Source organism: Loxodonta africana, chromosome 2, assembly GCF_030014295.1.
Source record: "Loxodonta africana isolate mLoxAfr1 chromosome 2, mLoxAfr1.hap2, whole genome shotgun sequence".
Taxonomy (NCBI): domain Eukaryota; kingdom Metazoa; phylum Chordata; class Mammalia; order Proboscidea; family Elephantidae; genus Loxodonta; species Loxodonta africana.
The window spans coordinates 173,048,818-173,063,365 of NC_087343.1; the positions used below are offsets into that span (position 1 = coordinate 173,048,818).

At 40.8% G+C, this 14,548-nt stretch overlaps 1 protein-coding gene and 1 long non-coding RNA gene across 3 annotated transcripts in view; one reads left to right on the forward strand and one right to left on the reverse strand.

The window, feature by feature from the left end:
- ITK (IL2 inducible T cell kinase) overlaps window positions 1-14,166 on the forward strand; it is an 81,681-nt gene extending 67,515 nt beyond the window's left edge. For both annotated transcript variants that reach the window (XM_064278825.1, XM_064278819.1), the window contains 5 exons: window positions 586-802; window positions 2,003-2,067; window positions 2,157-2,275; window positions 6,092-6,249; window positions 11,968-14,166. In XM_064278825.1, the coding sequence (XP_064134895.1) occupies window positions 586-802; window positions 2,003-2,067; window positions 2,157-2,275; window positions 6,092-6,249; window positions 11,968-12,039 (631 nt within the window). In that variant the 3' untranslated portion in view covers window positions 12,040-14,166. The remainder of the gene's footprint in view (window positions 1-585; window positions 803-2,002; window positions 2,068-2,156; window positions 2,276-6,091; window positions 6,250-11,967) is intronic.
- LOC135229058 (uncharacterized) lies at window positions 1,964-6,382 on the reverse strand. The gene is made up of 2 exons (XR_010319874.1): window positions 6,080-6,382; window positions 1,964-2,415 (listed from the first exon to the last, which is right to left on the reverse strand). It is a non-coding gene; the product is annotated as an uncharacterized LOC135229058 (long non-coding RNA).
- Window positions 14,167-14,548: the final 382 nt, after the last annotated feature.

Sequence of the window (14,548 nt, forward strand, 5' to 3'; positions counted from 1 at the left end):
CATTTGCAAATATCCCCTGCTGGGCAAAATTACCCTCTGTTGAGAACCACTGGTCTAGCCTGTTCCCCACAGCCGTATGAGACATGGGTTGTTATCACCCCCATTCTAGAGATGGAGAAGCTGAGGTTTGACACACGGTGGAGAGCAACAAGAAGACATCTGTAGGAGCCACATTCCATCTTCTGTCTCTTATTTACAGAGACCACATATCCTGGTTTTCCCAGAACAGTCCCGCTTTATGTCCTTGTCCAGAAGTATTACAGATAGTATCCCCTTTCATTTTCAGGAGTGTCCTAGTTTGAATGTTAAATTATATGGTGACCTCAACTCTGCCCTACAGAAGATATTGGGAAGGTTTGAACAGAAAAGGCTATTTTTTCTTTTTCTATTACTGGTAATGATCAGTCCCATGCAATACAAAGCGCTAAGCCACTCCTTCACTTACCAAATTTCAAAAAACACAATCAAATATATTTTTTGTTTTGGGTAGTGAATTTTGTTTTCGAAACCACGAGTTGGATACAATGTACTGCACTTTTGGGAGACTGGGTTTGGGTCATCTCATCCTTTGTCTTTTTCCTCCAGGAAACTCTCTCACCCCAAACTGGTCCAGCTCTATGGGGTGTGCCTGGAGCAGGCCCCCATCTGCCTGGTGTTTGAGTTCATGGAGCATGGCTGCCTCTCAGATTACCTGCGCAGCCAGCGGGGGGTCTTTGCAGCGGAGACCCTACTGGGCATGTGCCTGGACGTGTGTGAAGGCATGGCCTACCTGGAAGATGTGTGTGTCATCCACAGAGACCTGGTAAGAGGGTATGGGGCACAAATCCAGGTCCAGGATGAAGGGGCAGGTCCCACTGAAATGCAGGGCTACCAAGGCTGAGGTTGCATTAATAAATAACAAGTCACAAACCATCTACTCTTCTCTCTACGTCTTTCTTCCTCAACACACTTTGGGAAGTTCTGGTGGGAAATCGCAAAGTCCCTGGATGGTGCAAATGGTAAATATGCTTGGTTGCTAACTGAAAGGCTGAGGTTTGAGTCCGCCCAGAGACACACTGTAGAGGAAAGGCCTGGTGATTTACTGAAAAGTCAGCCACTGAAAACCCTGTGGAGCACAGTTTTACTGTGACACGCATAGGGTCGCCATGAATTGGAGTTGACTCAATGGCAACTGGTTAACTGGTTAGTGGAAAAGTGAAGCATGAGAGCTCAGATCTTGGCTCTAATCCCAGCCCCACCTCTAAATGTGGACGGTCCCTTTCATGCTCTGAGTCGCAGTTTACATTTTTCCAAAATGGAGCTAACAATGCCTCCCTCTTAACTTCTCTGTGCCTCAGTTTCCCCCTGCAAAATGAGGGACAATGGACGAGCCCCTTTTTCTCAAAGTGTTATCCAAGGGCCTCTCAGAATCACATTGGGGTGATCCTAAAACCACCCTCAACATGGCTGGGAGTTGGGACTCGAGAGTTTTAATTTTGACATGTTTCCCCCAACTGATTGATAGGCACGCTGAAATTTGAGAATCACTGGAGTCAATTATCTCTGAGAGCTCATCCAATGCAACTCTGAGATACTAACTAGAGGCCAAGTAGCCTCTCTACTGAAGGATAGTTTTATACAAATTAACAACCTGCAAACATTCTTATATTGGTCAGGCAGAAAGTGGTTTCTTCGTACTTCCTAATGTTAACATTTCATATCTCCTCTGGTTGTGTTAGAGCACATCGCTGGTTAGACAACACCACAGACTTCTCTTCTAATAAAGACCCCAGGAATAAAGATAAAAGGCCAAACTTACTCATCCTAATGAAGGATCTTACACATTGAACTTTCCAGCTAACTTCCAGGAGAAGCTTAATTAATGTCTGTAAAGCTCCTTGAGGCCCCCGTGCAATAGCACATAGAAGAGAAGAGCCAAGGACTGTGATTATGGGGGACTCCTTAATTACTGATTATCCACCAACACTTTTCCTTTTCTTTTATTTGCCCGTCTCCTCTCCAGGCTGCCCGAAATTGTCTGGTGGGAGAAAACCAAGTCATCAAAGTGTCTGACTTCGGAATGACAAGGTAATAAGGGGATGTGGTGTCAGCAAGGTCTCAGGAAAGGAACTCAGGCTCTGGAATGTTCCGACATTCTCCTTCCACTCTCTCTCCAGGTTTGTCCTCGATGATCAGTACACCAGTTCCACAGGCACCAAGTTCCCAGTGAAGTGGGCATCCCCAGAAGTTTTCTCCTTCAGCCGTTACAGCAGCAAGTCAGATGTGTGGTCATTTGGTAAGAGTCATCCTGGCCCCACGCCCCTGTGATCTGGGACTGTGGGCTTGTGGTTTCCTTTGTCAAATGCAGGCATCTCTTCTTGCTCTGAATGCTTGACCATGAGGGTGTCCCTCTGAGAGTCTGTGTGCAAAACAGCTCTGAAAAGAATTCATTATTGTATTAACTCTTGGAAATTCTTGAAATGAGGGTAAAAATAAAAGTGGGCATTTAGGATTCTGGTGGTATCTGCTGTGAGGTCAAAGGGTAGGGGGAGACATGAGATTAGAATACGAACTCTTTGAAGGAAGGGACTATGTTTTGTTCAACATTATATTCCTACACTTAACCCTCAATAAATATTTTATTCATTCCTTCAACAACAATTTACTGAGCATCTACTAGTCCCTGAGTGGTGCAAACAGTTAACTCACTTGACTGCTAACCAAAAGCTGGGAGGTTCAAGTCCACCCAGGGACACCCTCAGAAGAAAGACCTGATAATCTCCTTCCAAAACATTAGCCACTGAAAACCCTGTGGAGCACAGTTCTACTGTGACACACATGGGGTCACCATGAATTGGAATTGGCTCCATGGCAAATGGTTTGACTATACATCAGGGGTTGACCTAGGTACTGAGGCTGTAGTGGTGGGTGGGGCAGAAAAGACTCCTCTATGGGACTGAATTTTAGCAGGGGTGAAAACAATCATGTGAAGAAACTAGCAGAGATATATGTATAAGATAAAATCAGTTAAAAAGAAAACAGCTGCCCTCAGTTCCAACTGGTGATGAATAAATGCTATGAAAAAAAATAAAGCAGAGTAATGGGATAGAGTGACTGAAATGGGGGAGAGTCTGCTTCAAATAACGTGGTCTGAAAAGGCCTCTATTTCTTTTTTTTGTTTTTACATTCTGGTGCAAGGGCCATAATCTTTTTTTTTTTTTTTTTAATGAAGCTATACACAGCAAAACATACATCAATTCAATAATTTCTACACATGCATTTCAGTGACATTGGTTACATTCTTCAAATTGTGCCATCTTTCATGATACGATTTTCCAAATTGTTTCACCATCATCCACACAAACTCACTGTCCCCTGAGCTTCTCATCCAACCTTTTGAGTTGCTATTTTCAATGTAATCTGATACAGAAAATTCTTTAAAAGAACACAATGCTTAAGGCAGATATTCTTTTCTAATTAGGCTAAACTATTGTTTGGTTTGGTTTAAAGATGACTTTAGGGAATAGTTTTGTTTTAAGGTTTAATGATTTTCTCAGGGTAATAGTTTTGGGGGGACGGATGGTCATCCAGCCTCAATGGCTCCAGAAAGTAAGGATTCCATGAGAATTTGAAGTTCTGTTTCACATCCCTCCTCCCCACTTTTGATCAGGATTCTTCTATAGAATCTTTGATCAAATTGTTCAGTAATGGTAGCCAAGCACCATCCAGTTCTTCTGGTTTTCTGGTAAAGGAGGTAGTTGTTCATAGAGGCAATTGGACACGTATTCCAGTTGCTCCTCAGAGAAGGTGACTCTTAAGTTGAGACCTGAATAATGAGAGGGAACTATCCCCTTTCAAAAAGCAAGGAACAGCGTGACACAGCAGAAAGTGGAAAAGCTTGGTGTGTCCAAAGAACAAGGTATACTGGGAGAGTAGAAGGCGAGGAAGTTGGCAGGCCATAGTAAGGAATTAGAATTTCTAATAAGTGCAAATGGGCATGAATGAGGTTGGCATGGCAAGAAGTATTAAATGTTCTTGCTGGATTTGTCTTGTCATTCTAAACCATAGTCTGTACATACCAGAAGTACACACAAAAATACACCAGACAACCCCTTTGATTTGGATTATAAGAAGCAACTGGTTAAAGTTTGATTTTGCCATTCCATATGAAGGGAAGGTTTGTGAAGTATATGGACTAGTAGTGAAAACCAGGGGGGAGCTATCTAATTAACTCTCTTAGAAGAACTAGCTTTAAACTCTTCTCCAGCATTTTATAATATCCATTTCCAACAATCTAGTTGTTTGTTCATTACTTCCTTCTGATCTTTTCTTTTAAACCAGGCCTAGCTATGATTTTGCTAGCCAAGTTTAGGTTACAGAATGCACTACCAGCATTCTCAGAAGACTCTCTTTTCTCCAGTGCATATAACTAATCAGCTCAGGGCTGGTTTGCAGCCATCTCTTCACGGGTGACAAAGGCAGTCACACTGCACCCAGTTGGGGGCCTATAAAGAGATATTTACAGGAATAGCCACTTTCACACACTCACCTCCTGATCTGAATGGGATTAGTTTTGCCACAGGGTGTCAGCTTGGGAATTTTCTGCTGCATCTTACAATTAGAGTATTGGGCTGAAGCTTGTCCCTGCTTGGGTTGTGTCATCTGGACAGAGTCCAGAGATGAGGTTGGCTGATGGATACAGAGTAGAATGGGTTCAGTGAAGAAAGTGTGAGAAACAGAAGCCTGGGTGGGCTGAGAGTTTGACCTTTGCCTTAAGGCATTGGACTTTAAATCAGGCATTGTAAGATTTTTACTCTAATTAGCTGTGTTGTTTTAAGCAAGTCAAGTAACCTCTCTGAGTTTTACTCAGTATTTCATCTATGCAGTAGAAGGTTTGTAATAAAGCAGTCATTTTCAAACTTTTTTTTTTCTTTTTTAGCAGCAGAACCCCATTTTCAAAAGAAATCTCACTAGAAATCCTGGTATCTCAGGATGTTCTAAAACAAAACCAGTTATCGTCAAGTTGATTCCAACTCATAGCGATCCCATGTGTGTCAGAATGTAATTGTGCTCCATAGGGTTTTCAGTGGCTTTGACCTTTGGAAGTAGGTCACCAGACATTTCTTCCAAGGCAGCAATGGGTGGCTTTGAACCACCAACCTTCTGGTTAGTAGCTGAGCACTTAACTGCTTGCACCACCCAGGGCTCCTCTTTGAATGTTAAACAGCCTTATTTACAGTCAAGTTCTAAATTTGCAAAACTTCCTAGGCACCTCTGAGGATGTCCTAGAAATTCTGACTTAGTAAGTCTGAGCTGGGCCCTAGGAATTTGCCATTTTAACAAACTTCTGAGGGGATATTTTATGTGGGTGTTTTAGGGATCAACTTTGGGGAACTCCACCCTTAAGTTCTGTGGAATATACCTCAGAAACCACTGGGTTAGGTGATCTGCAAGCTGTCTTCCCACTCTGACATCCTATGGATATATAGGTATACAGTGAAGCCCAGGGGACATTTCTATCGAGGGTAGAAGAGAATTAAATCAGAGGTCAAAAATGCACAAACCCAAAGGTGTCTTTTGCTTGGTCTACACAGTATTTTTAAAAGTCAAATTAATGACCAAAACACTGAGCTCATATTTTAAAATTCAATGTCTGTCTTCTGTTAAAAAATCGGAAAAGTGGCAACCCTTTGCCTTGTGCCGTAAGTTGTCTAGAGCTGAATCACAGGTGTCTTCTTAAGACAGAGCTTTTGGTCTCCAGTTTTCCGCACTCCTCACTCAACCCTCACCAATACATACCTCCCCACTCTATTCATTTACATCATCTTTATAGGCATTTGAGTTTATTTCCCCTGCAATTTTTAATCATAAGCATTTAAGTTAGGTATAACAAAGGGCTGAGCTTGAAAGCTCTTAGCCACTAGGAAGGTTGGGAAATCTCAGATCTTTAGGAAAAGGACAGGCCTCATCAGCTTAGGGGGACTTCATACTTTACCTCCCGGAGGTAAGAGCTTGAATCCTAATGCCAAGGAGCCTGTGGTTTCTGAAGGTTAGTTTGTTTGCGACCTGTGGACTTTATCCTTAGCTGTACCTCACTCACCATCTCTCATAGGTGTGCTCATGTGGGAAGTCTTCAGCGAAGGCAAAATCCCATATGAAAACCGAAGCAACTCTGAGGTGGTGGAAGACATCAGTACCGGATTTCGGTTATACAAGCCCCGACTGGCCTCCACAAATGTCTACCAGATCATGAATCATTGCTGGAAAGAGGTCAGTGGAGAAAGTGGTTTCCTTTTGTGTTTTAATCTATGATTTCAGGGCCCGCCCCTTTCCCTAGAGAAGGGAACCCTGTTAGAAGGAAGAAGCAGCAGAGATGACTAAAACAGATTAGCAGGAAAGTGACTTTGAGGGTCAATTAACTAGAGAGATCCTTATCCCTAAGAGCTGGCAGTGACCTTAAATGATATTTGATTTGCTGCATAATGTCATAAGCCATGAACACAGTCTTGGAGAGGGGGTGGGGTAAGGCCTTTGCCACCCCCCTCCCCAATTTCCTGAGAAGAGAATATCGGTAATACCATAAAACCATTAAAAAGTTTATTTAATTAGTCCTATAAATTGGGAAACAAGTTCATTTGTGCTGTGAATGTATTAAAATGGCTTATTAAAGTTAATTTTATTCATTCAGTAAACCTTATTGAAAGCCTCATGTACGTCAGACACTGTTCTCAGTCCTGGGGATTCAGAATGGGAGCCGATGACTCTGTACCCTCCCGGAGCGCTCAGTTACTCGCTTCCCGGGTGGCAGGCTGTGCCATGAGCCACATCAGCATGAGTCTCAGATGTCCTTTGGTGACTTTTAGAACACTGTAAATTTCAGCCAAAGTTGAAAGTTGCTGAAATAGTTGGCAAAAAAATTCAAATCATTGAAGGGCAATAAGGTGGAAAAGAAAAAACATGGGACGCTTGTGTTTTGTCTCAGCTTTACCCTTCCTTAGACATTAATCTTGGGCAATTCTCTGAAGCCCCTTTTTCTTACGGGCAAAAGAGAATTGAATAATACTTGACATATAAGTTCATAGAGCTTTTATAATCAGGAATAAAGCAAAGAACAATGCAATAACAATATAAATAAGAGCTCAAAACAAATATTGTCTACTTCATATGGATTAAATGCTATAATAATAATGATAGTTCACATTTATTTGGCACTTTTCTCTTTTTTAACTATCTTTTAATAATGTTTTAATTAATAGATTTTATTTTTTAGAACAGTTTTCGATTTACAGAAAAATTGCACAGAAAGTACCATATAACCTTCCCTCCCCTCCACACAGTTTCCCATTATTAACATCTTATATTAGTGTGGTATACTTGTTATGATTAATAAACCAATATTGATGCATAATCGTGAATTAATTAATGCCTGTAGTTTATATTGGGGCCCTGGTGACACACTGGTTAAACCTTTGGCTGCTAACCAAAAGGTCGGCAGTTCAAATCTACCAACTGCTCTTTGGAAACCCTATGGGGCAGTTCTACTCTGTCCTGTAGGGTCTCTATGAGTCAGAATTGACTCGAAGCCACCTAACAAAAACAGCAACAAAAATTCCCTGTTCATTTCACCCTCCTTTCCCTTGAATCCCAGGAAACCACTGATCTTTTCCACTGTCTCTATCGTTTTGCCTTTTCCAGGACGTCACATAGTTGGAATCATAAAATATGTCACCTTTTCAAACTGACTTCTTCACTTAGCAATACGCCTTTATGGCTCCTCCGTATCTTTTTGAGGCTTGAGAAAGCATTTCTTGGTTGCTTCCAGTTTGGGGCAATTAGGCGTAAAGCTGCCCTAAACATTTGTGTGCAGGTTTTTGTGTAGGCATAAGTTTTCAGCTCAAATGGGCAAATACCTAGGAGCAGGACTGCTCAATTGTATGCTAAGACTGTGTTTAGTTTGTGAGAAACTGTCAGGCTGTCTTCCAAAGTGGCTGTATCATTTTGCATTTCTACCAGCAATGAATGAGAATTTCTGTTGCCCCACATCACGCCAGCATTGAGTCTTGTCAGTGTTTTGAATTTTAGCCATTCTTGTGTAGTGGTATCTCATTGTTGTTTTAATTTGCAATTCCCTAGCTTTCTACTCTATTCCACTGATCTATTTATCTGTCCTTTTGTTAATACCAAGCTGTCTTTTTTTTTTTAGATCTTTATCTTTTTTTTAATTGTACTTTGTATGAAGGTTTACAGAGAAAACTAGTTTCTCATTAAACAATTAATACACATATTGTTTTGTGACAATGGTTGTCAACCCCACAACATGTCAACACTCTCCCCTTCTTCATCTTGGGTTCCCCGTTAGCAGCTTTCCTGTCTCTTCCTGCCTTCTCATCCTTACCCCGGGCTGGTATGTCCAGTTAGTCTCATTTCATTTTATGAACCTGTCTAATCTTTGGCTGAAAGGTGAACCTCAGGAGTGACTTCAGTATTGAGTTAAAATGGTGTCCACGGGGCCATACTCTTGGGTTTTCTCCACTCTCTGGTAGGCCAGTAAGTCTGGGTTTTTGTGTGTGTGTAAGTTAGAATTTTGTTCTACATTTTTCTCCAGCTCTGCTTGGGACCCTCTATTGTGATCCCTGTCAGAGAAGTTAAGTGGGAGTAGCCAGGCACCATCTAGTTTTGCTGGACTCAGTCTGGTGGAGGCTATGGTAGTTGTGGTCCATTAGTTCTTTGGACTAATATTTCCCTTGTGTCTTTTGTTTTCTTCACTCTCCCTTGCTCCAGAGGCAGTGAGGCTAGTGGAGTATCTTAGATGGCCACTCACAAGCTTTTAAGACTCCAGATGCTACTCACCAAAGTAGAATGTAGAACATTTTCTTTATAACCTATGTTATGCCAATTGAGCTAGGTGTTCCCCAAGACCATGGTCCCCACATCCCTTAGGACAGTAATTTGAGTGCTGAGGGAGTTTGGATATGTCTGTGGAGTTTCTATGACCTTGCCTTAGACAAGTTGTGCTGGCTTCCCCAGTATTGTGTACTGTCTTACCCTTCACCAAGTTACCACTTATCTACTATCTATTTAGTGCTTTTCCATCCTCACCCCTCCCCTTCCTCGTAGCCATCAAAGATTGTTTCGTTTTGCATATAAACTTTACAGTGAGTTTTTATAGTAGTGATCTCATACTATATTTGCCTGTTCTTGATTGGCTTTTTCCACTGAGCGTAGTCCCCTCCAGATTCATCTATGTTGTGAGATGCTTCACAGAGTTATCATTGTTCTTTTTCATTGCATAGTACTCCATTGTGTGTATGTACCATAGTTTGTTTATCCATTCATCTGTTGATGGGCACCTAGGTAGTTTCAATCTGTTTGGTATTGTGAACAATGCTGCAGTGAACATGAGTGTGCATATGTCTATTCATATGATGGCTCTTATTTCTCTAGGATATATTTCTAGGAGTGGATCTTACGGTATTTCTATTTCTAGCTTTTTAAGGAAGTGCCATATCATTTTCCAAAATGGTTACACCATTTTACATTCCCACAAGCAGTGCATAAGAGTTCCAATCTCCCTGCAGCCTCCAACATTTGTTATTCCCTGTTTTTTTGGTTCATGCCAGTAACGGTGGGATGCGATGGTATCTCATCATGGTTTTGATTTGCATTTCTCTAATGGCTAGTGATCTTGAGCATTTCCTCATGTGTCTGTTGGCCACTTGAATGTCTTCTTTGACAAAGTGTCTGTTCATATCCTTTGTCCATTTTTGAATTGAATTATTTGTCTTTTTGTTGTAGAGGTGTTAGATTTTCCTGTACATTTTAGAGATTAGACCTTTGTTGGATTTGTCATAGCCAAAAATTTTTCCCAGTCTGTAGGTTCTCTTTTTACTCTCTTTGTGAATTCTTTTGATGAGCATAAGTGTTTAATTTTTAGAAGATCCCAGTTATCTAGCTTGTCTTCTGGTGTTTGTGTATTGTTAGTTATAGTTTATATTCTATTCATGCCATGTATTAGGGCCTCTAGCATTGACCCTATTTTTTCTTCTATGATCTTTATAGTTTTGGGGTTTATGCTTAGGTCTTTGATCCATTTTAAATTAGTCTTTGTGTATGGTGTGAGGTATGGATCCTGTCTGATTTTTTTGCAGATGGACATCCAGTTTTGCCAGCACCGTTTTTTAAAAAGACTGTCTTTTTTCCATTTGATGGACTTTGGACTTTTGTCAAAGATCAGATAACTATAGGTGGCTGGATTTACATCTGGGTTCTCAATTCTGTTCCATTGGTCAATGTGTCTGTCGTTGTACCAGTACCAGGCTGTTTTGACTCCCGTAGCTGTATAGCAGATTCTGAGGTCAGGTAGTGTGAGTCCTCCTACCTTGTTTTTCTTATTCAGTAGTGCTTTACTTATCCAGGGCCTCTTCCCTTTCCATGTAAAGTTAATGATTAGTTTTTCCATCTCTTTAAATAATGCTGTTGGTATTTGGATCAGGATTGCATTGTACTCGTAGAGTGCTTTGAGTAGAATTGACAGTTCACAATGTTAAGTCTACCTATCCATGAGTATGGTATGTTTTTCCATTTATGTAGGCCTCTTTTGGTTTCTTGAAGAAGTGTTTTATAGTTTTTCTTTGTATAGGCTTTTTACATTTCTGGTTAGATTTACTCCCAAGTATTTTATTTTTTTAGGGGCTATTGTAAATGATGTTGTTTTCCTGATTTCTTTTTTGTCATTCCCTTTATTGGCACATAGGAATCCAACTAATTTTTGTATGTTTATCTTGTATTCTGCTGAATCTTTCTATTAGTTCCAGTAGTTTTCTTGTGGAGTCTTTTGGGTTTTCTATGTATAGTATCATATCATCCACAAATAGGAACAGTTTTACTTCTTCCTTACCAATTTGGATGCCCTTTGTTTCTTTTTTCTTGCCTTATTGCTCTAGCTAGGAATTCTAGCATGGTGTTAAATAGGAGTGGAGATAAAGGACATCCTGGTCTTATTCTTGTTCTCAAGGGGAATGTTTTCAGCCTCTCTCCATTAAGAATGATGTTGGCTGTTGGTTTTGTATAGATGCCCCAGTACCATGCTGTCTTGATACTAAGTCTTGGAGTCAGGTAGTGTCAATCCTTTGACTTTATTCTTCTTCTTCGATATTATATTGGCTATTGTGGGTCTTTTGGCTTTCCACATAAACTTTAGAATCCGTTTGTGAATATCTACAAAACAACTTGCTGGGATTTTGATTGGGATTACACTGAATCTATAAACTGAGTTGGAAAGAATTGACGTTTTAACAATACTGAGTTACTATCCATGAACATGAAATATCTCTCCATTTATTTAGACCTTTGCTTCCTTTCATCAGAATTTTATAATTTCCGTCATGTAGAGCCTGCTCATATATATCTATATATCTATATATCTATATCGATATAGATATAGATATAGATATAGATATAGATATAGATATAGATATAGATATAGATATAGATATAGATATAGATATAGATATAGATATAGATATAGATATAGATATAGATATAGATATAGATATAGATATAGATATAGATAGATATAGATATAGATATAGATATTTTTCGGATACCTAAGTATTTTATTTTTTGTATTATTTAGCACTTATTTTTATGATGTACTTTTATGCATGGATTTATTTAATTCTCACAGAAATCTTATGAGGTAGATACGATGATTAACCCCATTGTACAGATGACAAAACTGAAATCCAAAAAGGTCAAGTAACAAGATGACATAGCTAATGAGTGGTAAAGCTGCAACTGAAAACCAGACTTTCTGATTCCAGAATCAGAAACGTACTGTTAACAACTAGAATGTAATGTTTTCGTTAAAGTGTATATGGAAGCATATTTAAATATCAACAGAGTGTTGCTATTGAACTCTGATTCACTTTGGATATACCCTGACACACATCTACAAGGAATTCACAGAGCTTTTTCTTCCCTTTCCAGAGGCCAGAAGACCGGCCGCCCTTCTCCAGCTTGTTGGGCCAACTGGCTGAAATTGCAGAATCAGGACTTTAGCAGAGACTTGGTGCCAGGACACGGGCTGCAGATCCTGAATGAGGAAGGGAAGTCCTCCCTTCACAGAGCATTAAATCTGCCCCAAGCCCAGGACCTCCCAGGGGTAGCGTGGCCTGTGACGCTGCTCCCTGAGCTGCCACGGAGGCAGCACCCTGTCAGTGGCTGGCACTGGGCCACAGGCAGGAGGGTCAGCCACTGAGCTGGGAGCAGGGCCAGAACAGCAGCGACGTCTCTGCCTTCCCTCTAGCCTTTTGTCACATGTGGTGCACAAGCCTCAATCTGAAAAGCTTCAGGCATCATTTCTTGCACTGCTTCTTAGTGAAAGGGAGAGACAGGGATAGGATTCAGGATAATTATTTTTATTATTATTTTAAACATGGGTCTGAAGTTTATCAGACAAAGAAACTCTTGTTTGGACCCAGCAACACAGTAATCTAAGATTGGGGGCAAGGGAAACAAGGGACATGACTCTTTTTCTAAGAAAACTGGTGGGTTGATTCAAGTCGGAAAAATCGAGCTCTGTGGCTGTAATGCAGTCAACCACAGCTTCCTGCAGTAGAGGATGATGGGACAGTCTTTCATATCAGAGGTCAGATGTTCTGAGATGCAGCTTCATGTGGTTTTGTAAGGGTATACTGCCACCTCTCTCCTTGAGGGAAGCATGGTGAGCTCCATTGGATGGATTGGGGTGAATAATTCAAATTCTACAGTTGGGAGTGTTGTGTCCCTGGTATCTGGACAGGAATCCAAGAGGGCATGTGATGGTAGGGAACTAACTGGTACAAAGAAAGGTCTTAGCTTGTTGCCACTCTGATCCTTACCTTTAGTACCAAATGAGGCAAGCGACTATGCCTCCCCTCTGCACAAAAGTACCCTGCAGGATCCTAGGAAGAAATGATTACTTTGAACACTGATCCTGACTGAGGACTTGGCCACCATTTTTCTGGCCTCTGGGAAGTGGCCTCTTCTCTCTGCAATCGTCCATCCTTATCAACAGAGGGCGCCATTGTGCTGGTCATCGTGACCTCCTTGCAGAGAAACAGATGCCTGTTTAGGCCCTCAGATTTTCCAGTCTTAAGGTTAAGACTTCAAGGCACCTCGTGGAAAGTAAGATGTGGTGCTCTAAAAATGCAAAAGAATGCCTACTGTTAGGGTGAGTGCTCAAACATCCTGAGAGTACATATACTGAGCTATGAGCTTTCAATACAGAGCCTCAGTTCATCCTCACACCATGCACATGAGATAGTATTACTATTCCCATTTTACAGTAACAGAATTGAGGCTTTAAAAAGTCAGGACATCTGCCTGAAGTGACAGAGCCAGGAAGCATAGAACCCCAGGATTCTAGCCAAAATCTGCCTGAATGTAATGCACAGTACTTTTCCCTGTTCAACACTGCCTCCTACTGAGTATGAAAGGGATTGCAGAGAAAGTAAGGACAGCCAGAGGGGACTGACATCATAGAAAACCAATAAAGAAGTCAATGTAGTACCACCAGGGAATAATTTTGTTCCCACATAGACCACTGAGTCTGGCACTCTGGCCCTCCAACTTGGACTACCGCTAGTTGCCGTGGACTCAATTCTGACTCATGGGGTTGCCATGAGTGCCCTCATAGGATTTTCAGTGGCTAATTTTTCAGAAGCAGATCTCCAGGCCTTTCTTTAGAAGTACCTCTGGGTGGACTTGAATCTCCAACCTTTTGGTTAGCAGCCAAGCATATGACTATTTGCACCACTCAGAGACTTCTCTAGCTTGGAATAGAATCTTCTTTTTTCTCAGCTGCATTGGTCATAGTTAACTGACTTTTTATTTTTAATTGTGGCAGATATATATACACATAACAAAACATTTGCCATTTCAACATTTTTTACGTGTACAATTCAGTAACAGTTGAGTTTTGCACTGCACAGTTAATCCCAAATTCAGAGTCATGTTATGTGAAGACACTTAATGGATGAGCTTCGAAGCAGCTTTAAAAGATTCTCCTGCAGAAGTATAAATATTTCCTTTGATTTACTAGGCCAACTTTGAGCTGCTGTCTTCTTGGACATTTTGTGCAGGATATTCCCTGATATAACAGAGATTTGATTTTTCTAGACTGCTTAGATAAAGCTCATAGGGAGCTTATCGAATGTGTTGCAATAGGCTCTTTCTAGCGCATATGATATTTTGACCATCTTGAGAATCAGACGGGAGCCTGGTGGCATAGTGATTAAGAACTCAGCTGCTAACCAAAAGGTTGGCAGTTCAAATCTACCAGCTGCTCCTTGGAAACCTTATGGGGCAGTTCTCCTCTGCACTTTGAGGTCGCTATGAGTTGGAATTGACATCAATTTTTTTTTTTTTTTGAGATTCAGATGTATAGCTGTTAACTATAATTATTGTGAAACTGGGAGCCTCAAGATAAAATGTATCATTTAGAAAATGATCCTGTTCAATCTATCCACAATAGACATTCTCTTTTACAGCCCTTAATTAGAGATGATCTCTGGAATGGTCAGCCTAG